The 27904-nt window shown below is 46.9% G+C and overlaps 1 protein-coding gene across 1 annotated transcript in view; it reads right to left on the bottom strand.

Moving 5' to 3' along the window:
- Positions 1 to 27904, bottom strand: part of LOC8026772 (cadherin-related tumor suppressor) — a 148342-nt gene that overhangs the window by 49955 nt on the left and 70483 nt on the right. Inside the window, exons 12-15 of the mRNA XM_042289631.1 lie at positions 6408 to 6722; positions 5166 to 5399; positions 2787 to 2988; positions 60 to 247 (exon numbers count right to left, since the gene is read on the bottom strand). Of these exons, the coding sequence (XP_042145565.1) occupies positions 60 to 247; positions 2787 to 2988; positions 5166 to 5399; positions 6408 to 6722 (939 nt within the window). The remainder of the gene's footprint in view (positions 1 to 59; positions 248 to 2786; positions 2989 to 5165; positions 5400 to 6407; positions 6723 to 27904) is intronic.

Genomic DNA, 27904 nt, shown 5'->3' with positions numbered 1-27904 from the left:
TTAAGTAAAGCTAACATGAAAAAATCCAACACTGCACTGAAGTGTCAGATCTCACTGACCTGCACGCTGCTCGACAGACGCTTATGGACTTCCGGCGCCTGGTCGGTGGCCCGAACAACCAGACTGTAGAGTGACTTGCGTTCCCGGTCCAGTGGAAGACGTGTGACAATGGTTCCGTTGGCCAAGATGGCGAGCTGGCCGCCGGGGTCACCTTCCGCAATGCTGTAGACTATGCGCCCATTGTCACCTGCATTCCATTCCAAAGATCGGTGTCACTAAACGTGAGAGACTCTACTGAGTCCAATTTCAACGTGTTCCAAGGATCGGTGTAGTAACATTGAAAGCATATACTACTGCCTCAAACAGACCCAAGACACAAATCATTTGCTGTGCTCGTTAACACCGCAAATAAATTTAAACTGATAATATAGATTTTATTGAATATCCTCACTCTTAATATTTCGGAGCCAATATTTTTCTGCAACTTTGCATCAACTTCCCAGTCTGAATAAAATGGAAACATAGATTGTGTCAGTAGAACTTCATCAGTTTTTGTGAAAAAGTTTGAAGGGAGCTGTGCATGCAGGAATGCCAGTGACACCAGCACTCATGTAATATATCGCATTGCAAGTTCTCTTGTCATCAAGAAAAAAAAATAGTTGTGCACAGACAAATGTGCTGTTGTCAAACACCTTGCATTCTGTTCACAAGCAAATGCTGATTTCTCACAGCAGACCACCTTAACGCCAATAACCTGTTCAATGTCAACATAATTAATGCGCCCCCTAAAGGCACCGCCAAACAAAGTTAAAGTTTGCCATGTGGCCTCCTTTCCTTTTAGAGCGCAGCTCTCAGGCGCTTGTTTCCGTCTTGAGCGGCGTCGCCGTCGGTGTAACCGCGCGTTGCATTATGTTGTTGTTGGATACGTTTTATTCGCGTTGCATTATGGGACGTTTCCCCTAATGACGTCACAAGGGTGACGTAACGTGTGACGTATCCCCTCGTCTTGTCACGCGGTGCCTAAATTTGGCGGGAAATGTTTTTCGAGGAATTTAGTGGGCAATTTTTTTCGCTAAATTTAGCAAGAAAATTTCTCTGCCAATTTTTTCCGCTAAATTTTCCCACCAAATTTAGCGGAGAAATTTTCTCACCATATCTAGCGGAGAAATTTTTCCGGTAAATTCCCCTCCATACCCTTCCCTCTTCCTCCTCAAGAGCTGCACTCTAATTCTGCGTTACAGAGAATTGTAAATGTCTTTAATTTTTTCGTTCTTGTCATTCAACTTACGAACTCTGCCAAAAGGGTCAAGCAGGAGATATAGATCAACGTAGATAAAACAAGAAAAATACACATGTTGATCTTCTTCAACCTAATTAATGTAAAGCCCTATTTCTAAAATACTTGTACAGACAAATCGAGGGAAAACAATGAACATAACACGGCACAGCCAGCACAAAATAAAGAAGCATTTACTGGGGCGAACCAAGATGCTCTGCTAAATCACTACATTCCCCGCTTGAGGGAGACAGCCATTTTCCAAGTCAAGCAGCGTATCGTAAAATATTGAGCTTCCGCCTACCCAAAAGTTTGAGACAATCACGAAAAAATGGGGATGAATGCCTGTTAAAGGGACGCTAACACCCCCCAACAAAAATGTTTTTAATTCTTGCCAGGCAATTTAATGTGCTGTCAGGAGACTACCCAATCAGTATTTTGCTAGAGTCACATATATTTTTAATAACGCAAAAAAACTCAACCGCTCAAATCCAAAACACGAGCACGTAAGCTGAAGGCTGGAAATCCATGTGGCTTCACTCGACTGCATTTTTTTTTTGCTTTTTCGGCGTGTGAAGCGGACAACAAGGTTGTGTGCACAGTTTGTTGTGCAATTGTTTTGCACTTATATGCCATTCCTTCCGCTCAATGTGCTGCGCTTGAAGATCGATTGGCAAGTGCCACAAACTACAGTTTCAAAGTAGAGGCCCCACTTCCGTCGCAACATTGGTCCATCGTGCGGTGCCACCGCGTCGTCCATTCCGCGGTATGTCGCCATAGTAAAAATGTAATCTGTACAACTTTTTTTTTTTTTTTTCATTAACGCATTTGCAGGTTTGTGGAGGCCGCAAAAATGGGATTCATATTATTATTTTTTTTTTTAACATTAAATGTGTGCCTTATATGGCCCACAACTTTGAATGTATATTTGGTACACATAGTTTGAACACCACCTGACCACAGAAAAGAGAGTGAGTGCGACTGAAACTAACCCATCCTTGAACAGCTGTTTTCGGGTGGAAAGGAAACGAATTTCGAGCCGCAAATGGTGTTCTGGGCAGTTAAGCTCTTTGAGGTCAAGTTCAAATAAAAGTATCGGCGAGCATAAATACCCCGCCAGTGTTCCTTTATGCCCTACAGCAAAAAAGCAAAAGGGGCACAAGGTAGGGTAAGCCCCTGTTTGATCTGCCAAAAAGTCAAGGAGCAGTATAGGCTTCTGGCGAAACTCCTCATTTTTAAAGCAGCTGTGCCACTCCCACCAAGTCTGCTTTGCACCTGCGCATCAACCTTCACACCAGTGCACATGCGCAGAGCTTCACCGCTTTGTGCCGGCTTTTCAGAAAAGTAACTGACATAAAGGAGCAATACTGTTAGCTGGACCAGGCTCAGAAGTGCCCCGGGATGAGAGCTCGATATGCCCTTTGGTTTATATTTCAGAAGTAGAGGGTGAGCGCATACCAAGCCATGGGCACGTGCTCGGTATTTTACGGTATTGGTGACAGGTCCTCACCCGAGTCCAGGTCGGTGGCGCTGACGCGCAGCAGGCTGGAACCCACCGTGACGTTTTCTAACACCTCGTCGCTGTAGCTCATCGGGTCGAAGAGGGGGGCGTTGTCGTTCAGGTCAAGGACGTTCACGTAAACCGTGGCTGTACTTGAAAGGCTGGGTGTGCCGGAATCTTGGGCTTGCACCACCAGAACGTAATGTTGGTACTGCAATGCGGAGATTAGTCCCAGGCGTCAGTCTCCGAAAGTGTGACACACCCAGTGGCGTCGGAACAGGGGGGGCAGGGGGGGCGACCGCCCCCCCAGAAATTTTTTAGTAATGGCGGCTCGCGAGCTCGATATTTTGCAAATTTCTCAGAGTGCGATTTTTAAGATATTTCGGTGGCATGAATTTCTCGCATTACGAGTGGCATGATGATATTCATCATCATGGTATTAGTTATTCGAAGGCTCAATTATTTGGGGTTATTTTAAAACCAGAAATAAGCAGGAGCTTCTCCATTTCTGAAGCCGAATAAAGCAGTCCATACGCGCCTACGCTGCCCGAAGCGCATTTGATTTCGCAGTTCGAGGCTGCAGTAATCCCCTGGGCGTTGTGCTGTGCGGGTACCGCCGAGGACTTGGACATGTACTAACGTACAGAGGGGGCAGCAAAGAAGCATAAGCTAAAGGCCCCTTCAAACAAGACCACGCGATGCGGTCCTCCAAGAAGTTTTGAACACAGCAGCGAGCCCTGTCAACCAGCGTTTCTAGACGCGGAGACAGGCCTTCGGAAGCAGCTCTACGAAGCGTTAGATTGTGTTCGCGCCGAGCTTGCAAGAGGATTCAAGCAACCAGGCATGCAAAGTCTCGCACAACTAGAGCAAATAATTTTGTGCGCTATTCAAGAGAAGCCACAAACTGCAAAAGAACTTGAAAGGAAGTTAGGATTCCACGCTACTGATTTTCACCTGGAAAGCATTTCAAGGAAGCTGAACACGGTTCACTCGCTCTCAAGCTGTCAGATCGGCTCCATACTCGAGTTGTACCGTGCTCTGGGCAGACAAGTCCCAGAGCTCAAGAGGATGATTACTGAGGTGATGCACCTTGAGGCACTTATAATGACAGCAATGACACGCCAGCGTCAGCGGCATCAGCTGAACGAAGTTTGAGCGCACTTCGGGGTATCAAGAATTACCTCAGAGCTACCATGTCACAAGAGCGACTGACTCAGGTGATGCTGCTGCACGTAAATAGTGAGTGAGAAGCAAAACTTGGTCTGAACTCTATCATCAGAGAGTTTGTGTCGAGGACGGCTGAACGACGAACCGTTTTCGGGCACCAGTGAGCTCTTTCTTATTTCACGCTGTTTGAAGACGTCAACATGGGAGAAAAACAAGATCACCACATTCCAAAAGAGGAAGGACATATATTCGATCTAAATAAACGTTTGTGAGCGTTTCGATTTTATATATCCATGTTGTTCCAGATGCTTCATCCCCCCCACTCCACCCCAATTCCGTTGCCCCCCCACCTCAGAAATACTTCCGACGCCACTGGACACACCATTCCTCTTTTCCTGCCAGCGATCGAGACGCCCATTCTCAGTGCGCCCTTCCTATCCATACTTTTCGGGGGGACCTGAAACAAGTCTTGCGTTTGGTGTGCCTCGCCTTTCGTACATCACAAAACTGCTATGCCCCTACCCTTTACTAAAGATGAAATGTTTTGCCGTTACTGTAAGATTATTAAAAAAAACAAAAAAACAGGCTGCTGCATTAAGGTGCACATTTGAATGTATGTAAGCAGGTGCTCATGTATGCAAAAAGAAGTATTTGATGAAGCAAGAGGATCAGCAAGTGAGCATGGCTACCGCTTAAATTTCAGCAGGAACTTCAACAGGAACCTTCTTGTATTCCACATAGTTGTTCCTTTACGTACTGAGTTTAACATTTTCATTTTATTTTTAATTGACATAGTTTTTTGTTTTGTTTTTAATCTAAAAGGTGACTATTTCTACATATAAACGTTTACCTTCTTTTTTTTAATATCTGTGGAACCTCATTTCAACCCTAGATAGTAACTGGTCTTTCTTTTGCTTCTCTTTCTTGGGACTCGGTCCACAAAGCCCGATCATAAAAGACAAAGAAATTTGAAAACCCAGCGTAACACTGAGAGATCCCAAAGAAAGCGCTCCCCCCTACCACCCTAAAATACTGAGCACTCTCAATTACAACTGAATTATTAAAACATTAATTTGACACACATTCGGAGGTTTATACCGAAAACACCAAACCCCATTTATGCGCAACATCACGAGGCCGCCAGAACGGAGGGTTCCGTCGTACTGGAAACTTTATACACAATCATTTTCTGTGAGTGGGTGATTTCGGAGAGCCTCTCACCAGTTCGTAGTCGAGGTGCGAAGTGAGGGTGAACACGCCCGTCTGTGGGTTGAGCGAGAAGACATCGTTGGCCCAGTCGCTCAGCACCGAGTAGCTGACTTGCCGGTTGAGGCCCAAGTCCGCGTCCACGGCCGACACTGCCCCAACCTGGGCGCCCCGCTGGGTGTCCTCCCAGAGGTCAAACGAGTACGCCGCCTCGCCGAAGAGTGGCAGATTGTCGTTCGTGTCGGTTACCTGAGGTTGCGGAGGAGGCGAGGTGAGTAACAAGCAGTGTGGGACGATAAAAAAAACTGTTTGTCTATCCTGCATACCCCAAAGGTGCTCTAGATGCGTAGTATTCGTAGGTCTTCTGTGACATGATGGTGCCACTTGACGTTATGTCAAGTGACCACAAGACGTGACATCAGTGTCACATGTCATCATGTGACACCATAATGTCATATATGCCACCCAGTCATGATGTCACGTAATCAGCAGGAAAGCATGCAGCCTTGTGTCACATGACCTGTGACGTGACAGCAGTGTTATGTGAAGTCACTGTCACATGTCACCATGTGACACTATAGTGTCAAGAAGTCATGGTGTCACATGATCATAAAGAAAGCATGCGGTCATGCGGCCTTACGTCGCGTAACCATTTGACGCGACATCGGTGTCATGTGACGTCAGTGTTGCATGTCGTCACAGTGACACCACAATGTGACATTGACTTCATCACGGTGTTGACATGAATTCGTGTGACACCACGACGACCATCACGTCGATGACTTCAAGTGGACACCGTGATGCCGTCACAGTGATCCTTTTTCAAACGACGGCGATGTCATGCAAACACCCCATCATGCAGCTGCCAAGCGTGTATATTCCTCTGCTTGCACCAAATGCATTAACGTTAATTAATTATAATTGAATCATTTTGGGAATCAAATTGCGCGGACAATATTTTGACTGGCAACTTTAGCAGACTTAATTTTCGGATAAATTTAGCAGGAAACGTCTCGCCTGCCAAAGTTGGCGAGACATAAGCTTACAAAAAGTGGCTGAAAGATTTATTAATGACCGCCGATTAACAGTAATAAACTTAATACAAGGAGAAATGTATCTGTCCTTCCGATGCACCTTCTGTGTCTCCAAACTTTATCCATAGGTTTAGGTACATTAAGTTTTTTTTTTTGCTCTTTTGAAAGAAAAGCATGAAGGCCCCATTGTTCTTTTCCCAAGTCACGCATATGGTTCACTCGCCTCAATAGAGACGAGCGCCTCTGTCGACTGGAGTCCATCCGTAGCCGTCACCGAGAACAGATGCTGCGCCTGCAGCTCCCTGTCCAGGGCTTCAACCAGGAGGAGCGCGCCGGTCTGGGGATCGATCCGGAAGTGCCCGGCATCCGACTGGCCCTCGGCGATGCTGAAGCGAACGCTGCCTTCCAGGTCGGGGTCGTCCGCCTGCAGAACTGCCACTGTCGAGCCCACCGGAGCATCTTCGGACAGGGAGATGGTGTACGGCCCATTCTGGAATCGGGGCGGGCTGTCGTTGCGGTCCAGGACAGTCACAGTCACCTGGAAGGTGATTTGGGAGACATTAGCTTGGCACCCTTGCAAGCAAGGTCCCTGTACACGTGCGTATCTGTGAGCAGCTGTTAGCAATTTGCAAGGCATCAAAAAGCTATGGGTATGAGCCAGCGACCCTCTGGGGTAACCTAAAGGGCTGTCAAGACCTAATAGAGCAAATGCTAACACGGCGAAAGAATTTACACTTCTCTAAGAAGATGTTGAAGTTGTGGCCTGCACGTTCATTTTCCTCCTCGCCTTCGTCTCTTCTCCTTTCTTGTTCTCGGGAGATTGGGGACTGACAACAACAAACAAATGCAGAGACCTTGACCTTGATGAGCCCACACTAATCCTCCTTGGACGCAAACGAAAAAAAGCTTTCCTCCCCCTCCCCTGGCAAAAAAAGAAAAAATAATTAAACAAAAAAAAAAAAAAAAAAAAAAAATTCAAAACGGGGTTGGGATTGGAGGAAAACCTTCGCTTCAATAAAGCCAGTGCTGCAACTTCAGTAAACCCATCCTGCTTGGACAGCACTTCACAGAGTTAAATAAAAAAAATACCAATACCAAAGTCACCCAAATTTAATAGCAACTATAAATGGCTTACACGTGATGCCATTGTACCATGCTGGTGGTAATTTTTATTTGTTTTTGGAGGCAAAAAAAAAAAAAAATTCTGTGGTGCGAAATCTATCCTGCAGAAGGTACATAGGTTCCGAGCAAAGAAGGTCACAACAATGGCCGTCAATGTGACGTCAGTGCAAGCCATGTGTACTTTGCATCACATTACTACACTGTAAAATTACGATGGACCGCAGCAAACGCTACGAGCCATCCCAGCCGATCCAGCACTGTGATTGTGGCACGTGACTACGCGCCCCGCGCGTCACTGCGCGGCCCTCACGGAGTTCACGTGACACACGGCAGTGGACTCAGTGGACTGGCTTCGAGAGCGCGCGTGTGTATGAAGGCACTCTAGGCTTCGACAGTTCGCACCTCCCTCTGCTGTCCATCGTAAAGTTATACACGTGATCGCAGACATTCGCGCAGGAGTCGAGTTCCGTCGTCTAAATTTAGACGTGAGACAACTTTGTATGGCAATGAAGTGAAGGCTACGGGCGTCCGTAAACTCACGTTCACGTACCCTGAGTGTCGATCAAAGTTGTGCACGCGCACGCTGCACTGCTTCTGATGTGCCACAGAACCAAGTAAACAGAGCATATGAGACGGATGACGGCAAGAACGGAAGGAACGTGAGACGAGAAACCCGACAAACGATGAATTCTCGCGAAATAGTACCAGTAAATCCAGCCAGAGCTCTATCCAGCTGATTTGAACGTTAAGCTCAGTGGTTAAGCTGATTTGCCGTCATGTAGACCAAAAATACCCTTTGTATTGGGCAATAGTTTACGCCACCTAGCACCAGATATTTACACTGCTCTTGAGTCGGAAAATACCAATGGTGGAAACGGAATTCATAAGTACTTCGTCTTGTAATCAAAAATGTTAAGGCCCGTTCAAACTCTTGCGACCTCTTAAAACTGGGTTCTTTAAATTCTCTTAGAACGAGAGGACACACTGGCGTCATCTATTGGGTAACAGTGTAAACTTGGCGGTCCGGCACATTTTCTATTTCTCTCGCTCGTTATCCTTTCATTCTTGGCTCGAAAAACTTTTGTCAACGTTATAAACGAGCCTTTCTTACAGGTATTACGCACATTTGACCTCGGAAATACCGCAAAACCTTCGCTCTTGTGAAATGCAGTTCCAGAATCACCGCATAGATGGCGCCAGCGTGCCAGTGTGTTCTCTCGTCCTAAGAAATTTTAAAGGGATACTGAAGCGAAACTTGAAATACACCTATTATGGTCAGAAATAGCTTCAATATGATCAATGATATTCATAAATCATAATCGCACGTTTGTATTTTGAACGGATGGCTATATTTTTCACCCTAATGGGCCCGATTGGGCGCGCGCTCAAAAATCGGCCATCGGAGAGCGCGATGCGTCTTGGGATATTGGGCGCATTCGTGACGTCACTTGTGCCAGTCGGGAAAGGCTACGGCGTGAATGTTGTGGTTACGAGCGTTGCCACTTGGTGGCGCGTCGACGATTTACGACCTGTGACAACGTGGCCGTTTGAGATGTGCAAGGGCTGCACGCACGCTGCACCACGGCAAGTCGGCAACCACGGCAGCACTGACAAAACCAGCTCTGAGGCCGGATTCTCAAAGCGAATTCACGACGAAAAACGTGCGTACGACAAATTTGAGAGAAAACCCGTACTCTCGAAACGAAATTGTCGTAACCTTTCCGCAGGTTACGGCAGAATCCTACGACAGCTCCGAAGCTGTCTTACGCACTTTTTACGATCAAATCAACAAGGCCGACAGCGTCGCTCAATTACTTGGTATCGGCCATCAACGGACATTTATTTTTCTTCGTGCTCTTCTCGTGCGTCCCGACTTCAACCAGCAAGAAAAAAGGAAGGAGTACTTAAAACAGACCACGACGATCAAGAACGCAGGATCCACAAACACACGAGAAGAGCTACAACGGCCACGATTCTGCCGACCGAGCGAGCTCGGCAGAATATAGTAGGCCTAGCAGCAACATCGACTCGGCGCACCGTTGCTCCGGCGGTCCTTGGCCAAGACCGTCTGTCCATGGCCGGCTGGCCTGCTGAATGGAATATGCCCGCGCGACCCTTGTGGACCCTTACTGGATGAGTAGTTTGATCCCTGAACTAAATTTCAGAGGTCAATATTTTCCCCTTGTCATCTCGATCTCCTTGTTTTCCGAGACAGCGGTGACGAACGCTGTCGTCGAAAAGGGACTCTCATTGATTCTATCTCCTTGTTTTGTGTGATATTCGCGACTCCAACTAACTATAGGTGGCGCCACTCATTTTCCAAGATGGCGGGTTTAGTGAGGGTCAGAGATGCGTGCCGCTGTTGAGCCTGTCTAGTGTGCTGGCTTTACTGAGCGATACAAATTATTTCTGGTAATACGAGGAAGCTAATGTTTTATGAGTGCAGGCCACCTCTTTAACCTGAAAACAACAACGGTGTTTAGCGTATTAATTACGGAAGGATGCGCGTTTTAATTCTGGAGCGAAACCGAAACTTACCTCTATTTTGGATTTAATTTCTCGATATAGGTCTTAATTTCGTATTCTTTGATGACTCAAGATGTGTCTCACATCGTAATTATTTATTTAGAAAAGTTATTCGCAAAAACTTTATTTTTTGACATACTGTTCGATCCAGGCTGATATTTGTAGTTGTTGAAAAAATCAGTGCTGATATCTGTGCGTTCTCTCTGCCTTTTTCTCGCTCAGATAATATGACAATTATCCCAGCACAAGAATAAGAGAATAATTCCAATTTTTACAATATGTCCACGAAACGCATAAACTAATAAATGCTGCTCTCACTGCGACAACCCAAAGGCGGAATCCGAGTCAGACAGCTGAAGTGTGCGTGTGTTTTTATAGCACCGCACACTTCAGCTGTCTTTAGGACTTCATATTACATCCTGTGTTTGACTGTTTGTCTATTTTCATATATTTTCACATGCTAAAAAGAAAACAGAGTTATACCTTTCTAGAAAGACTATTATGTTAAGTAGGGTATTCTCGTGATCTTGGCGTTAATTGGAGGCATACATTGCCGAGATTTGTATTAATAATAATAATATTAAAATTCACATATTTGAATAAGTAATTCTTCAAGCTCTAATACCATTTGTTGGTTATGATCTAATTCTAAACGGACGAAGATATATGAAATGAAAACCGTGCTAATTATCATCACTGGTTCCAAATGCTGCATTTTAATTACCAATAAAATAAAAAAATAGTCTAAAATCAATGAAAACGTTCTAGCTAATGTGAGAAATTTGTGTAAAACTACATTAATTATGGGTAAAGTATATTGTGCTATCAAAGTCGCGACTTTTGACAATCGGCGAAACGTCCAAAGTCGCCGCCAATATACTTCCGGACCAAATGCCCAAACGTAAAGAAAAAAAAGCTTTTTTTTTTTTTTTTAGTTACTAGTTTTTTTCATAACATTTATTTACTTTTGTATTTGCTCGCCGTCGTTTTGCCAATCTCAGCCGTTCCAGTTCGAAGGAACGCCTACCTGCTTGCACATCTGCTCACTGCAGCACGTTTCGTTGGCGTTGGAAGCCGGTGAAACAGTAGTGAGTTTTAATATTGCGTATACGAGCGAACTCAAGCCCTGTGTGTTTGCGTTAGCTTTGCGCGTTCCCCACTGCGCGTGCGCGGAGCCCGAAATTGCGGTCCTGGATGGCGCATGGCGATGAGGCGCACGCACAACGTGGGGCAGGCAACTCTAACGCAAACGCACAGCGCTTGCGTTTGCTTCTGTGCGCATTACTAAAACTCTCCAGTGAGGTGCAATCGCATACCGGCTGCAGCACTACGTTGGGACAGTGAAGGGTGTTGTTTGCATTCAGAAACGACATTTTGCGAGCCATGATCGCGAGCAGTTCCACCATGCCCGCTGAGCAGGAGAATCGGGGGACCCTCACTAGCGCGCTTCCCGTTTCCGCCGCGGGAGGGCGAGCATCAAGCTGGAGACGCGAATAGAGCTCAAATAAACGCCATACGGATTACCTTCGCAACTCGGTATGTACACTGTTATTAGTATGCCATTTTTATTCTGACTCGACGACGTCACTGTCGAGCTATAGCAGTTCGTGGGAGCTACGCGATGTCGGTCTATCCTTTCTTTGCCGAGTGTCATGTCAGTATCGAGTTGCAATCGTAAAAGATCGGTCCAGAAGCGCTTACCGAAACGCGGTCTAACAGAGCGAATCCAGCACTTCGATCAAACGCGCGTGTCCGGTCCGAGTGTGAACAGGTATTTGCGTGGCTCTTGCTGACACCCTCGTAGTTCAAACATATCCTTTTTAACGTTGGCTTGCAGCTCGCGACTCGCAGCAACTAGTACCGGCCGTGCCAGAAGCATGCTCGGGCCGGCCGTGTCGTGCAAAGAGCTGCAACGAGAACGAGCTCACTGTGGCCAACTACGCTTTGGCTTTCTCCGCCAAGGCTTTGCAAACGCGTTCAGGCCTAGGCGAATTCTGCCGGCACGCCGTATTGCCGCAGAACGGCGCTGCTATTTTGGCACAAGTGATGTCACGAGAACTTCCCCCCATCCACCAGATGAGAATTTGAAATCGTTTAATTATGTTTAAAATTAGTTCTCCTGTGTTTTACAGCGCAATATTTATATTTCCGAGGTGGTGCCTGTCCCTAGCCCATATTTATGCAACAAGATCGGCGCTAAAATTTCGTTTCACTACCCCTTTAAGAGGTTTTAACAAGTCTCGTCCCTCTCGGTCACACTCGGTTGCAAGAGTGTGAACGGGCCTTAAAGATTTTATCCATTCAAGTTTCGTTGGGTAGCAACGTACAACCAGTACCTGACCAGTACCATATACGGCTCTGACCAGTACCACCAGTACCAGTCAATCCAGCTGATTCAGCGTCATATAGACCAATCACATTAGCTATACCCTTTGTATTGGGCGGTAGTTTGTGCCATCTAGCACCAAATATTTACACTGCTCTTGAGTCGGATAATACTAACGGTGGAAACGGAATTTATAAGTACTCCCTCTTGTAATCAGAAATGTTAAGATTTTCTCCATTCAAGTTTTGTTGGGTAGCCATCTCCAGATAGAGTGAAGCTATGTTGTGAGTAGCCATGTCGATTTCGTGTGGAACAAAATAATCTACAATGTCGGTCGGTTTTATTCCCCGAGAAACATGCCGTGTTACGCATACGTTTTAATCAAGGCGGTTTTGTCTGCATCTAATATGGGATCCCCCCTTTTCCTTTACCACAGTTGAACTCAAACTCTCGATTTTTATCCAGTTAAAAAAAAAAAAAATAGGGAAAAAAACACAAAAAAAAAAAAAAAAAAAAAGGTGCTGTTTCACAAGCCTTCGTCTGCCCACACAGTAGCAGCGAAAAACAACAACATCAACAATAGCAAAGTTTGCAGCTTAACAGAGACCTCAAGATAGAGAAATTATACAATCAATTTACCTGAATCAAAACTTAAAATATACCTCTCACGTTCAGAAATAAGTTAAATATGATAAACTCTATCTGCAAATGACAATCGCCCGCTTGCATTTCAAACGGATGGCTGCATTTTTCGTTCTAAATGTCCGATTCTGGCGTGCGCTTAAAAATCAGCCATCAAAGAGCGCGTTGCGTCTCAGAATATCCGTCGCGCCAACTGATCAGTGGTCGCGCTCGCGACTTGCCCAAAACGTACCGTAACTATGAGCATTGACACTTGGGGGCGTTACGCGTTACTACGATAAAGCCCCTAATAATGCAATTAAATGCAAAGGTGCAAGCTAGCTGAACAAGGATGACGAAAACAATCCCCGGAGAAGGGGAACAAGGGGGGCAGGACAAACACGAAACTCCAAACACAGATAGGTGACTGGTGCGCGACCTAAAAAATTAGCCTGGTCCTGGTATCAAACCAGGAACCTCTTCATCTCCAGTATTGCTCTACCAGCTGAGCTAACCAGGAGTTAGACGACATTAGAGCAAACCGGTTTTATCAGCCGCCACCAGTCTAACACCAACAAGGGTCAACGGCCTGCATTTTGAAGGTTATGATGATAATGAAATTAGGTGAAAGCGAGCTGGGCAAGAATGTCGAAAATAATCACTGGAGAAGGGGAACACGGGGACAAAGGACAAACACAAAACTCCAAACACACATATCGTGAGCTATTACTCTGGTGTGTCTGAAGCAAGAAATACCAGTCTTGGGTTTACTTCGAAAAAGTAATTCGTTACAGTTACAGTTACTTTCAGAAAAAAGTAGCGAAGTTACCGTTACAGTTACCGCAACAAAACAGTAACTCGTTACAGTTACAGTTACTTTTAAAAAGTAACGACGTTACTTTTCAGTTACTTTTCTATAACACAAAAAATAGAAAAAGCTAGAAAACGCCCCTCACCAAGCTTTATTGCATAAAATTAAAAAGTAACCTTTTTACTTCATATTGTAACTTAGAAGAAGTTGCTTCTCGAAATTAGTGTTTGAAAATTTCCACGCCAGAGTAGTGGCGCAAATAAAAATACGAAACATGCGCAGTGCGGAGTACTGCGCTAATCAAAGTACGAAACATGCGCAGTGCCCTCCGCGTCTATTGTTGTTTCCCGATTAAAAGCATTTTCACAGAAAAAAGAAAAAAAAAAACACACATTTAGGTAGTGCTTAAAGACACTAGGATGTAAGTGTTCAGTCGCAAAGTACAAGCGCGTGCGTAAAGATGACTAGATTTTTTTTTTTTTTTTATGAAATCTACACGTGGCTATATTTGGGTCGTGACTCGTGAGAAAGAACGAATTCACAAGTTTGCGCAAGGCAAACTTGACCCTCAAAATGTCGGAATAGACGATTTGAAAAGTGCAAGGAATATCTAAATTGTACTTGTTGAGTGAAATATTATTCATAAAACACTGGAAAGTAACGACAAAAGTAACGTCGTTACTTTCATCGTTACCTCAAAAAAGTAATAGAACTACAGTTACAAGTTACATTAAAAAAAAGTAACTCGTTACAGTTAATAGTTACCAAAAAAAGTAACGAAATTACAGTAACGCGTTACTACCCAAGACCGAGAAATACCGGGTCGGCCAGGGAACCGTGATCGCATAACATGCAAGTACGGCGGAAGCTGCGGCCTGGCGGGCCAATCGGAACGTGACTACGTATCACCGGAGTGCGGTTTGACCGCGAAGAAGCATCAGGCTTTTCGCTGCGTCATGCTCCAATATGTGTGCGTTGCGCTCGTATGCGTAGCGTAGCGGATATCGAAGCCGTCGGCACGCAATGTGGGGCTTATCGTTCACCCTTTGCCAAGTTACACCGAGGCAGGGTATAACAACCTTCAGCTCTCACTCTACTGGCACCACCTGGCTGTTACCGGCAGGCTATACTGTCAACAAAATTAGGCAGGAAAAAAAAAAAATCTTGACGCTGGAAAATTAGAGCAACCGTCCTTGCACGAACCTAGGGGCCCATATATAGGACGAGGGTAATTCTGAACAATCACAAAACCAAAATCTATTATCTAATAAAGGTTTAACAAATTCGTGCTACAGAACAAGATGCCGAAGGAAGGAGAGTCTTATTTTCGCTAGGCCGCTTTACCTTGCAGTGTGGTCCAAAGGCAGCAGCGACATATCCTCGGTGCGATGAAAAGTCGCCAGTCCGAACTCGTCGTTCCATTACTCGGAGAAATGACATCACACACCACACACAAACACGCAAACCCCACGCCTAACGTGGATACGACCTTGAAAGCCCTTGCGCCTATGTGTAGTGAGAATATGAAGGCTCTTCGGAGTTTCTGATGTTCCGTGCAACGAAAAGATTAATCTAATAACGAATTTCATCGGATGCCACCTCGACATTCAAAGCAGAAAGCAAGGCGGACTTCATCGCATCCGTGAGCGACCATCGAGACGGGTCACGAAGTGAGGGAAACTTCGCCAAAAATAGGGAAATTTTAGGCGTCCAATGAAAGAGGGAGAAATGTGAAACGCCCGTCACGTCTGCGCTGCAGGCGGTCGCCCTCTGTCCGGAGGCCCTTTTCCCAAACGTCTATCGTCTCCTCAAGATCCTAGCGACACTGCGCGTAACAACGGCGGAAGCTGAGCGCTCGGTCTCTTCACTACGACGGTTAAAAACGTACCTGAGAGCGTCCACTTCGAATGAGTGTCTGCTCAGTCTAGTGCTTTCGAATGTTCACCACGGCATCGAAGTTGAAGCGGTGGACATCCTGGATATTCTTAGCCGTGAACGCAGACGGCTGCATCTTAATATCAAGGCGCTTGGCATAAATGAAATGATCAAGAGAGCCTGTAAATTGTTTTCTGAAATAACTAGTCAAGTTACTTTTCTATTCGCGGTAATTTCTAGTCGAAAGCACGTAATTCTGATCAGTACACAAGGTGTGCGCAGAACATGAGCGCAGCGCCACCCGTTGCTTACAATGCAATTGTTTTTACAATTCATTTAATATTCCTTAAATCACTGACATTGTTTTATATTATCACCATGTGTGCGTTTTATTGTGTCCGCTTTAGTTTGATTTAACTATGAATTTCAGTGAGGAGTCAGGACAGTTTCTTACACTTTGCCTTGAAAATGCCATCATTCACCCCCCCAAATGTTTCGAAATATCCTTTCTCTATATATGTGAGATCAAGTTCCACATCCCATCAAATAAGCATGAATGAAGAAATACTGACTATTCATTTTTTTTAGCATTTTCAACCCCACAAACATTCCTCCCGAAAGCATATATAAGTTGAGATAGTCCGCGCTCCTACTTTTCTCCGTGCCCCGTGCGAGACCGACTGCGTGAGCAGTGTAGCGACCGAGCCCAATGCAGGCACCCGGGGGGGGGGGGGGGGGGGGGGGTTTTGACCCCCCGATCCCCCTCCCTCCCTCCCTCCCTCCCCCCACACACACTCTGCCTACGCCACTGACTTCCACTGACAGTGGTCGGTTGCTCCATAGTCTATACCATAACCTCCAGCCACCTCAGAGACATCACCGATGGAAGTCACTCTCCAGCAACATTCTAAATAGTCATTTGGCCAAATTACCCGAGCACCAAGATAGTGCTGGGAACGTAGGTACAGGGGCTGCACGGATTCGCCTTATCTTCGTGAAGAGTTCGAAGTCAAGGGTGAACATAAAGCCGGGGTCACTCTCAAACATCGTACAAAAAGACTGTCTGCAAACACGAGTCACCGCGATATCTGTGGTTCGAATGCCGCGTGCCGAAAACCATGGGGCATTCGAAGCGCGGATCTCGCGGTGGCTTGCATTCGCACGCTATGCAGACTGTCTTTTGTATGATCTAGAAGCAGTGTCACCCCGGCCTAACGACGAACGTATCTGCAAGAGTCCATTTGTTTTATGTCCTGGTTTCAGGATAGCTATACTGCTGCCGACGCGAGCACGTGCAGCGCGTTTAACTACACTTTCAGCATACTTGGGTAATTTAGCAAGGTGTCTATTTAGCCAGAGGTCTATTTAGCAAGAAGTCTATTAGCGCAGAGACGTTTCGGTGGCGCCCTCTATAGAGGGCGCCACCGAAACGTCTCTGCGCTCGTGGCGTCACAAAAAGGAATCATTATAATGATTCCTTTTTGTGACGCCACGACCAGGATTTGCCTCGCCGTGACGTAACGAGCTTTGCCCCTGGTCATTTTCTCGTCAGTCGTGAACGGCAAGTTCTATGGCGTATGCTTCGACGAAACGAGTTGCGTCAAAACACGTTTTGTGGACACCCGTTTCATGGACACACGTTCCCTAGACATATGCTTTTGCGACGTACGTTTCATCGAACGTATCAATGCATTGTAGGTCGAAGCTAGCACGTGATTTACTAAAGCGTGCACCCCTCCCCCCTCCCCCCCTTCCCCCCCTTTTTCTCCGATGAAACGAACTGTCGATGAAACGCCGCATGTCGACGAAACGATCTTTCGATAAAACGTCTTTCGACGAAATTATCCGCCGCCGTGTGTAAAGAGCAGAGTGGACGCGTTCCCTTTGTGAGGAACGCCGCCGCTCTATTTTACGTCGCTAGAACTGTAACGGGAACTTAGTTGCGAGCGAATATGTCAACGACCTCACGGGATTGGGGAGTATACGAGGGATAATCGAAAACAGTCCTGTCGATCGACTCAAAGCGTTTATAGTATGGTATAATATAGTACAGTATATTAGTATATTTATAATTATAATATAGTATAATTCGTAGAATACGCAGATGTAACTTTAAAGAAAATGTACATTCCAACCTCAGAAATGTAACGAGACCGTGTTCTTTTCGCACCACAGGAACAAAATCAATCCCTTTTAAAACGTCCTAGTTTGGCCAATCCTCGGAAGCCGGCTACAGGAACGCTTTTGATCGCAACCGGGAGGGGATGACGTTACAAGATTTCCAGGGTTGACCAGACGGCACTAAGTGGCGAAAAGAAAGCACAACAGCCACGACGGCGGAGGCCGACGACGTTCCAGAGCTAGGCCTAAGCGGTCCTAGCCGTCGGGGCGGGGCTGCGACGCCCAAAGGGGGCTGAGAAGGGGGGACAGGGCAGTGCCCCTGGGCGGCGCGAACCACTCTCGGGGGCGACCCGGCGGCAGAGAGGGGGGGTCGGCAGCCAGGGGAACGCTCCGAGCATTTTGAGGGCGAGCTTGGCCGTCCCGCCAAGGACCGGTTCGAAGCTGTCGGTAAGGCACCCGTGCTCGGCTCGGCCGGCCTGGCCCCAGCCAGCGGCGGCGGCGGCAGCTCGTTTGCAGCGGGAATTACGTCGTGCCACACCTTGTTCGCATCGCAGCCAGTTCGGGGACGCGCCCAGCAGGACACGGGAGAGCGGCCGGGCAAGCCCCAAAGGAACGCCGCCGACCCGGGCGAGATCGCGGACCATCGGAGGAGGCGGTCGACGCGGAGGCTGCTTGCGCGCCTTTAGTTGACTCCCCTTGTTTGCGAACATGCTGGCAACGGCCGAGCCACGCACAGAGCTCTCGTGGTGTTATTTTTTTTTTACTTGGTGTTTATAAAATAGAGACCGAGGATGACGGATCTTAGCAGGGCATGGTCAGCATCACTTACTGTCAATACAATATAATACAGTGCAATTTTTCACATTCTGCAGTTTAATTTTCACATAAACCAAGAAGACTTACCTATGTGGGAATTATACTGTGAATTATGCAGTAGGTTTATGTTCCCAAGCATCTTGTGATGGCCCCACAATCAATTAGGTTGCTACATTGGCCGATGACAAAGCGGAAGGAAGAATCATGAAGCCAAGAAGCCTGAACATCAAAAGCCACGCCCTGCATCGGCTGCCAGTATAGAATCATCAAGGCCCGTGAACAGCTTCCTCCACCTGCACGCAACGTCACTGCACTGTGACCTTGGACGCACACGAATGGTCCCTTTCAAGTCCCTTTACTTTCTTTTGAACGCTAACAAAAACAGCATGCTGCGCAGTCACCAGGGCAGGGCTATGTCAAGCAGGTTTGTACATGGGCGTCCGCAGAACTTTTTCCAGGGGGGTGCACACTTACCCTCCTCCCCCCCCCCCCCCCCCCCCCCCCCCCGGGGATGTTAGCTATGTTGGCTATTTTCAGCATGTTTCCACGTTACTCTCTACCTGCTTTCACGGCCGCGCCCTGGATTTTGGACTGCACACCCGTTGATCTCTATGACAATTGCTGGATCGCGCTTCCCGCTTCCGCGAGTGAAGCCACCATAAAGTTATAATAATGTACGCTAGAGGTTAAACTGGCGCTAGAGTGCTGCTGCAAATTGAAGCAAATAGCAACCAGTCGAAAATTGACTTCCGGTAATGCATTTCTATGGGAAAAAGCGAGTGGATATTCTCTCTGCGCTCGATTATAACAGCAAATATCACGAATTATTCGTAGGTACTAGGTAGCTAGGAACATTTCTCAGTCACGCAGACGAAATAATTGGTCAGTTACAGCGTTTTTACTTGAAATTCGTGGCATGAAAAACGGTGTTAAAACCGCTCCGTACATGTACTTTTGTGTACTGTCGGACACTGTTAGCGCGAACACGGCGTCGGCGCTTTCCACCATGGGGGATATACCTGTCAAACGAACGAAGTCCATGTAGGAAATCAAGAGAGACGGCAAGAAGTACGCAGTAACACTGGATAAGTAACTCCTTGTGCATGCAGGCGATCAAAATAAATTGAAAGCCACGTGGTATAGTTCGATTCGCAATAAATAAGTGCTGCTTTATTCTTTCTGGTCATGAATATGTGCCAACATGCATGTTCTGGGTTCAAATCATCAACCGCACGCTGCAAATCTTCGCAAATAGGGAGAAGTCAGAGAAAAAGTGCCCGATAAAAACTGCCTGACATAGGAAATAATAAAAAGACGCACCTTTCTTAGCCCACGTACTTTATTTTTACATTCGAAAGTTTTTAACCGATCGTAAAGATGCACGACGGAGTCATTTTCATAGAGTGACAGGACCGGTATATTAGCAAAATATAAGCGCCACCGGAATGCTAGCGAAGCTTGAACACACTCTCCACTCCTTTCGATCGTTAGTTTGCTTAGAATCGTCGCTCGTTCTAACATACTTGCCATGGAACAGAGGTTTAATCCTGAAATATAAAGCAGCTTAACATCGTTCCGTGGTGAAGACAAATACTGTAATTAAAGCAATTACACTTTTACAATATTACTAAAGGTACATACTATCCTTTACAACCAAAATGACAGAAGTTGTTCGTGTTATTTTCTGGCGAAGAGACAAAATTCACGCACGATTTCCCATAGGAATGCACGGGAGCACCGCAAAAGTAGACTGGTTGCTGTCTGCTTCAATTTGCCTCCCGGAAGTCGCATAGACACTAGAGCCAGTTGAACCTCTAGCGTACGTTATAACCTCTAGCGTGCATTATAACCATTATAACCATTATAGCCACTGGGCGGCCATCCTGCATGTCGAAAAATCGCGTTTTTGGAGCGTTGCGGAGGCTAGCGGCAGCGTGCTGAAGACACATTTTCTACTCGTTCGTCATCATTCGTCGAAGGAGTTTTTAAAACCCTCCGTAAGCCGTGAGTCTTGCCATTGAGAACACGTGGAAATTTTTACGGAAGCGCGGTGCCGCAGAAAAAAGACACAACGCGTCGAAAACAATTTTTGCCGGTCTCGCGACGTAGTCAAAACTTCCTTAACACTATCTTTTTTTTTCTTTTTTTTTTTTTGCCCTTTAGAATTTGCCGTTTTTTCAATAGACATTTTGAATTTCTTGATAAAAAATAGCCTGCCGGGAACAGTAAGTCCATATTATTCAGAAAATGTAGTTAGTTCGGGTAGTCAAAAAACCACCGGAGTACCCTTTAACTGGTGTTGGTGCAGCTCCCCCCCCCCCTTCCTGCACCCCCCTCGAAATTCCAAGGGGGGGCAACTGTTCCCCCTTGCACCCCTCTGCGGACGCCCATGGGTTTGTATGTTCAATGAAGCAGTGACAGAATCACTGCTTCATAGTGACGTCCAAATAGTGGTTCACGTCTGGCATACTTGGTGACATCGTGCATGATCACCGTCCCCGATGCCTGGTGTTGTTGCCGGAGATGATGTTTATAGCCGGCCTAAATTACGATTTCTGTCTGCGCTTCGTAACCCAATCCTTTGGTATCAAGATACGTGCGGTTCAGTCACGTTGTGTGTACGAGAGCTGTGAACAACAACTGGAAATGGGAATGCACGTGGAAACGGCCGTCACTATTCCCGTCATTGTAAGACCCCCCCCCCCCCCTTCCCCCCCCCCCCACACACACACGCACACGCACACGCGCACACACACACACACACACACACACACACACACACACACACACACACACACACACACACACACACACACACACACACACACACACACACACACACACACACACACACACACACAACTATTTTTTTCTTTCTCTCGCCCCCGACCGCCAAGTAGGCAAGGCATATCCGGTATGGGCGACGAAAAAATATAGAGGGGAGACAAAACGAGAATGTGTGACGGTTACGCTTATCTCCTAAATTCGACGGCAAAACTATGTTTTCGCCCATACTGGGAGTGACGATATTTCAAGATGGCGGCGCCCTTGTGAAAAAAGTCTATACCAGCGACGTACCTCTTGCGAATTTCTAAGGAACCTCTACCAAGGGGTCATCGCGTTTGTCTTTCCCCCTCGCTGTTTCCTTTCCCTGACCTGCTAGGTAGCGACTGCGGTGTTGAGCATTTCTCTCTGACGACCCGTTGTTTTTAGGCGATTTTTTTTCTTCCCTTTCTAAAGAATTGTTTTGCCCGCCGAAGAAAAAGCGTAGCTATCCCAATCGCAATGACTGCTTTTCTGAAGGAAGGAAAAAGAAGGATAAGAATGCGGACAGTCAACGAACATATTTTTGAAACGGATTTTACAGTAGTCTCTTTAGGGTCAAGAATAGCGGGACAAAACACCTCCCCACAAAGTCCTCCACCCTTTCCGCTTCAGCAAGGCGAACGCTGGACAGGAGGAAACAAACTACCAATGGCAGCTAGCAGAGAGCTTTGTAGGAGGGGTTTTTCCTGCTATATTTTAAAGTCCCTGCCCCGCTGGCGATATTCGCATTGCTATAGCACATCATCGCAACACCTTTCCTCATCTGCCTGAGTTAATCCGCGGGTGCAGGAGTGACCATTAGACTAGGCCCTTTTTCTTGCGCATTTAGTGTTGTCGTTTGAATTGTTTTGCGCTTGTTTATCGCGTGCTGAAAAAGAACCTCGCTTGATGACTTGAATGGGGACAGCAGCAGGCGGCAGCCGCCAGACTGCACTCATTAGCACGAAACAACGGTATGGTAAAATTCCAGATTAAAAGGACACTGAACCTAGGAAAACAGTTTTTTTTTCTACCGGGTTAGAACTGGCATGCTTAAAAAACAATGTTCGTTGAAAAAAACAATTTTTTTTTGCCCCATATTTATGTTACAATACGAATTTTTCAATTTGTGGGCAAAACCGAAACTGTACCACCGTGGGAGATGATGATAGCGTTTGGTGGTGGTGGTGGTAAAAACTTTAATTCAATATGTTCAGTGATGACGCCCCCCGGGTCAGGTCCCCAAGTCCAAGGCCCAGCAGGCCACCGCTACCCGTCTAGCCCGTTCGAGCAGCGCTAGCTGCCGCTCGGGGCGTGAGCTGAGTAAAGCGGCCTCCCAGGAGGTTGTAGTGGGGTTAGGAACGGGCATGACTCCTACCCCGACAGGGGAAGGACATGCCCAAGTACAGTGGTAGAGGGTTTGTACCGAACTAGCGAGCGCTCTGAGGCAAAACTGAGGTTGCAGGACCTCAGTATTCAGTGTCTCTTAGTCTGATGTGCGCACAGTCAATACCCCCTAGAAGACAAAACCTCTGCTCCCCCACTCCCCTTCCCCTCCCCTCCCACACACACACACACACACAAAAAAAAGTCGTCAGTAGTGGATTTACGCAGCACCAGCTATGCGGAGAGCAAGTCGTCTGCTTCTTGCGCAGGAGTTGCGGTGACGTCAGAACGACGCCGAGCTGTGTTTGAGTGGGTAGACCCCAATGCTAGATGCCCTGAGGTCTACCCACTAATTTTTTTCAATCAGCCAATAAGAGCTCGGCGTTCTGACACCATCGCAACCCCTGCTGAAGAAGCAGACAAACTTGCGCTCCGCATAGCTCGCGTCAGCATCGCTTCCATGGCGCGTCTTGCAGCGTCCCGCAACAAGCACGACGCTAAAACACGCGGCGACGGCAAGGCGGACGCGTCTGCCACTTTGCGGTGACTCCCGTGGGTTTCAGCGAGTTTGCCGCTTGGGGTTGCTGGTCGGGGATCCACGAACGATGACGTCATGTGCCGGCCTCGTCTTCTAGGTGGCATTAGCGCAGCACGTGCAGGTCATCCGGACGACAAGACCAACAACCGGCGACGGCAGCCCAAGCTCGTTCTGGCGCACGCGAACGGTGGACGACACGCCACAGGCTCGTCTCGCTGCAGCCCGAAGCGAGGCTCTTTCACGCTGCCGATCAGCGCGTTCGGTGTCGTATATCCGCAGATGATGATGCATTGTGTCTGGCCAGGACCAGCCCGGAGCACATGTCGTTCCTACTTGCATGGGAACATCGGAACGGTCATGGGCCCTTGTGTCTCTGATCTCAGACGCACGCGTGCGCATCTTCTGGATGATAGTTACATTGTCATATAATTATAAACAACCTGAAAAATACAAAAAAAAAACGTGGTTTATAAATTTTAACGTTCACGCTAAGTGATCCGTTCCTCGGCATTCTTATCGGCTGATAACGCAATACCATTGGGTGTGGCGCGATAATCAGATGCTCGGGACGCTTTCCGTTGCTTACACAGGAAGTTTTAGCGGTTCGTTCCGATACCTCCATTTTTGCACATCCGATACAGTATACAATGGGTCCTCTGGTACGAACTGCGCATGTGCGGTTCTTCTGCGTCAGCACATGCGCAGTTCGTAGTACTGGGGGGGGGGGGGGGGGGGGGTCTGCTTTAACGCGGCTGCTGCCGACCCAGCTGTAGCCTTAGCAACCCTCGCAAAGTGTTTGAACCAGCTTCAAAGCAAAAGCCTAAAACCAAAGGCATCTTGCAGGTCCGCTCGTCAAACGGCTTATGTTGGTTATTTAATTCGAATCTTTTATGTCAAGAAGGCGAGCGCGAGCGGCGCGTGTACCGGTTGATTTCTCAGCATTCTCCCCGGTGCTTGGGTAATTTAGCCATAGGTCTATTTGGAATAGCCTCGTCATTTTGATGAACACTCTCGTCTTGTTCAGAACACAGCTGTGGAATCTTGACTTGAGCGCTATGTATATGACCTATATACTTTGTATTGTGCTTCCCTGTCTCTTCCGCATCCTCTAAATACGTTCTCTCTCACACTCGACTGAACCACATCAAATGCCCACGGCTTTTATCCTTGCCGACACTGACGCAAGGTCTATCCAGGCAGGCCCCACACCACCTAAGACAACCAAAGCCCGTGCAGCTAATATTTCGACGCCATCGCAGTGAGATGGAGCGCAGTGTCGGCGTTCGGGGACGATGCGTCGAAGGACTCTGGGCGTCGTGCTTGGGCCCAATAGCTGCGTTGGTACCATCGTAGTGTGATGACGTCACGTGGAGATAGAGGAGGCAATACTCAGGGGCTTTGAATATTCTAGGTGGTGCTGAGCGAGCCCTCGAAAAGTAATAACGTGGCCAACGCCCCCGCGAACTGGCGGGGAGCAAAACAAAAGACATACAAATACTACTGAGAAGAAATATTGGCGCAAGGGGCAATGAAATACCCACTGTAATAAGCATAATAGACGCGCAAAGTAGCGCAGCGTATCCCCTCGAAAGAGCTAGCATGGTGTGTAGACGATGCAAGCATGCGATATGCAGACGATACCACAGGCGCCTCTGCCGTTCCGGCATCTCTAAAATGGATGCGGCGCTGCGCATGTGTATACCTACGAGGGAGTGCTGCGAATGCGACAGAGCTCTGCAATTTGCTTCGCCTACACGGGGCTCTGGGGAAGCTCCCATTATCGGAGCCGACGGAGACTGGCCGCGCGGACACTCCAAGCCATCCGGATGCACGGACCTTAGGAAGAAAAAAGGGCGCGGCGCGACGCAGCGCTTGTCCGCGCTGGGGGGTTCATTAGGAAGTGTTTAGCAAACCTCCGTTTCGGAATCTGCAGCGCTCTTCTCCGACAGATAGCATCGCCGTGTGCCCGCTTCCTCCAACTAAGGGACGCCAACACGCATCCGTCAAGACGACCACGTGGCCGAGGACATTGTCTGCGTACCTTGAGGTCGTTCCGTGGGCAGTGCAGACGGCCGCGTTCTTCCTGGTTGCAGTGGGGCTTACTTCAGCAAGGAAGAATCCTATACTAAAGTTGGCCCACGCTGTACACGATTTATCAGCATCCCAAGGGTATCAGCCCTTTTAAATGCTGGGGAAAACCCTAGATAGAATATGGGATGCTGGCTATCTTAGGTTCCTAGGGATAGTTTTGTTATTGGCTGGTGACTTTGATGACTAAGCATTAGGCAGACGACGCGTTGAAAGTGCAAACGTATTTACATTTATTTACGTTCCACGGCCGGACGACACGTGCCCGCGACTGATGCTCAGGACATTGCCCGTCAAAGCGCGGCTCTTGGAATTTCTGTGGTTTTGTTTGCGGCTCTTAGGCCGGGTCAGCCTGGCCACCCCTGTATTAGGTTGTAATGGGTGAAGGCTTGTACGGCACTCATTATAGAAGCAATAAAATTTGTTGTAATTTATTGATTTTTGGAGTAATTTTGTAATCATTTCAATAGATTTATTAGGAAGGAATCGCAAGAGTAACTTGACTTCTTTTGGAAGTACTATAAAATGTCTCGAAATTATTACTATTCTTTCTTTCCTCGTTCTAATGGCGCCTTTGTTTCTACAAGTTTCCTGTCTAGATATCCTTGAATCAAGTCTTCGAGAGGAGGATGGGTTACCAGAATTGGTGAATTAAGGGGATAATTAGCTTTTAATTCGGCGATTTTAATCCAAAAACGGAGTGTTAGGAAATACCCCTTTTTCAAACCGGCCAAAGATTCTCTCGTTTCGAAAATCTGAGGAAATCAGAAAAGTAAAAGCCCGTTCAAACACTTGCGACTTCCTAAGATGAAGTGCCTTGAAACCTCTTTAAATCTCTTACGACGGATGGATGGATGGATGGATGAACCCGGCTGAGCCCTTTGAATCGGGCGGTAGCTTACGCCACCTAGCCATTTAAACTTAGAATATTTAAATGTGAAATCTATATTCACTCCGCACTGCAAAGAAAGTGAGGCTATAAAACCCCTTGCCATCAGTTAATAAGAAAATACCTAGTTTTCTCTCGCTTTCTGCCACCATTCACTTAATCTTTGCTAGGTAATCTCTGCTGTCTTGAACTCCACTCTTCCTTCGCTGTCTCTAAAACCCGACGACGAGACGACGAGAGGACAGACTGGCGCCATCTATTGGGTAGCAATGGAAACTCGGCGGTCCTGTATATTTCCTATTTCTCTCGAGCATCATCCTTTCTCTCTTGGCTCGAAAAACTTTCGTCAACGCTATAAACGGTCATTTCTCATCGGTAGTACGCACATCTGAACTCGGAAATCCCGATGAACCTTCGCTCTAGTGAAACGCAGTTCCAGAGTCACCGCATAGGTGGCGCCAGCGTGTCAGTTTGTTCTCTCGTCATAAGACATTTTAAGAGGTTTCAAAGCACTCGGTTCTAAGGAGTCGCAAATGTGTGAACGGGCCTTAACGCTTACTTTTGATAGTAATGGCCAGTTAGTACTTCTCAAGTAACCAAATAAACTAACTGAATATTTTTTTTAAGCGAGAGTAATTGTAATTGTAATCTATTACTTTTTCGAGAAATATGTACAAGATTGCATGGGTGCAAGTCTCTGGAACACTGGTTCTATACACCGTTAAGGGTGTAAAAATTCTCAGTGCGCACTGCAGCGTGACGATGCACGTTAAACACTCCTAGTTAGCGGTCGATCGCACTCCACTGGCCAAGTTATCCTTTTACAGCGAAGATGTGAGACGCATTCTTAAGACTGACGTTTCGTGCTGTCCAAACAATAATACACCAGAACCAAGCGACTTTCTTGTTTAATCTTTCTATCAAGTTTGATTCTTAGCTTGTATTTTTATTCTTTCCGATCACTGGGAAAGCGTTTAGCTGTTGGTGGGCATCTTCAACTCAAGAATAAATAAATAAATAAATAGTTTATCGCAGTTCTCACGGTTTTTCCCAAGAACTGAGAAAGTCCATACTCAGACATAAACAATTGCTTCTCTCTCTTTCGTGTTTTTTTTTTTTCTTTTTGTCTGAACGAACATTAACGCGACGTGAATGCGCAACAGACTCCGCGTCCAGTTTCGAAAGCTTTTCGTGCGGAACACACGATGCATCTCGGCTTCAATAACGCCGCCATCCCCGTGAACAGTCCACCACATGCCGCGGGAAGAAATCATTTGGACCCAGAACTCGATTCGGCCCCAGCTTCTCCTGCTGGCCTCGTTATCCCTTATCAGTTGTTCCGCATCCTTGCCACAGAAACCGCTCTGCGGGCATCGTGTGAACCATTCACACGGTTTGTTTTGTTGTGATGTCTGCTTTTACTTTTCCTGCTTCTTTCAATACATCTTTTCCACAAGGGCGCAGCCATCTTGAGTGTCGTCACTTCTGGTATGCGGTAAAACATAATTTTGATATCTCCAAGCCGCTGGAAGGTGTTTACGAAGAATGCGTGATTGTAGCACATTCTTGGTTTGCCTTACCTATATTTTCTCGCGTATCCCAGGTTGAAATTATTTATTATTTTTTCGTTACCATACCAGATACTGAATAGGCCCCTCTGCTTCAAATTTTGCTCCCAAATCCCGTCTCTCGTTAAAATATCTACCTCACCAGTTTTGTATATTATCGCGTTTCTCTAAACTTTCTCCACCCAATCTTCTACCCTACTCTCTGCCCAAAGTTCGACCTTTTTGAAC

This window comes from Ixodes scapularis, unplaced genomic scaffold (genome assembly GCF_016920785.2).
Source record: "Ixodes scapularis isolate PalLabHiFi unplaced genomic scaffold, ASM1692078v2 PGA_scaffold13__105_contigs__length_92229423, whole genome shotgun sequence".
NCBI classification, from domain to species: Eukaryota; Metazoa; Arthropoda; class Arachnida; order Ixodida; family Ixodidae; genus Ixodes; species Ixodes scapularis.
Note: the sequence above shows the minus strand (reverse complement) of the source record. Positions and strands in the feature narration are given on the sequence as shown.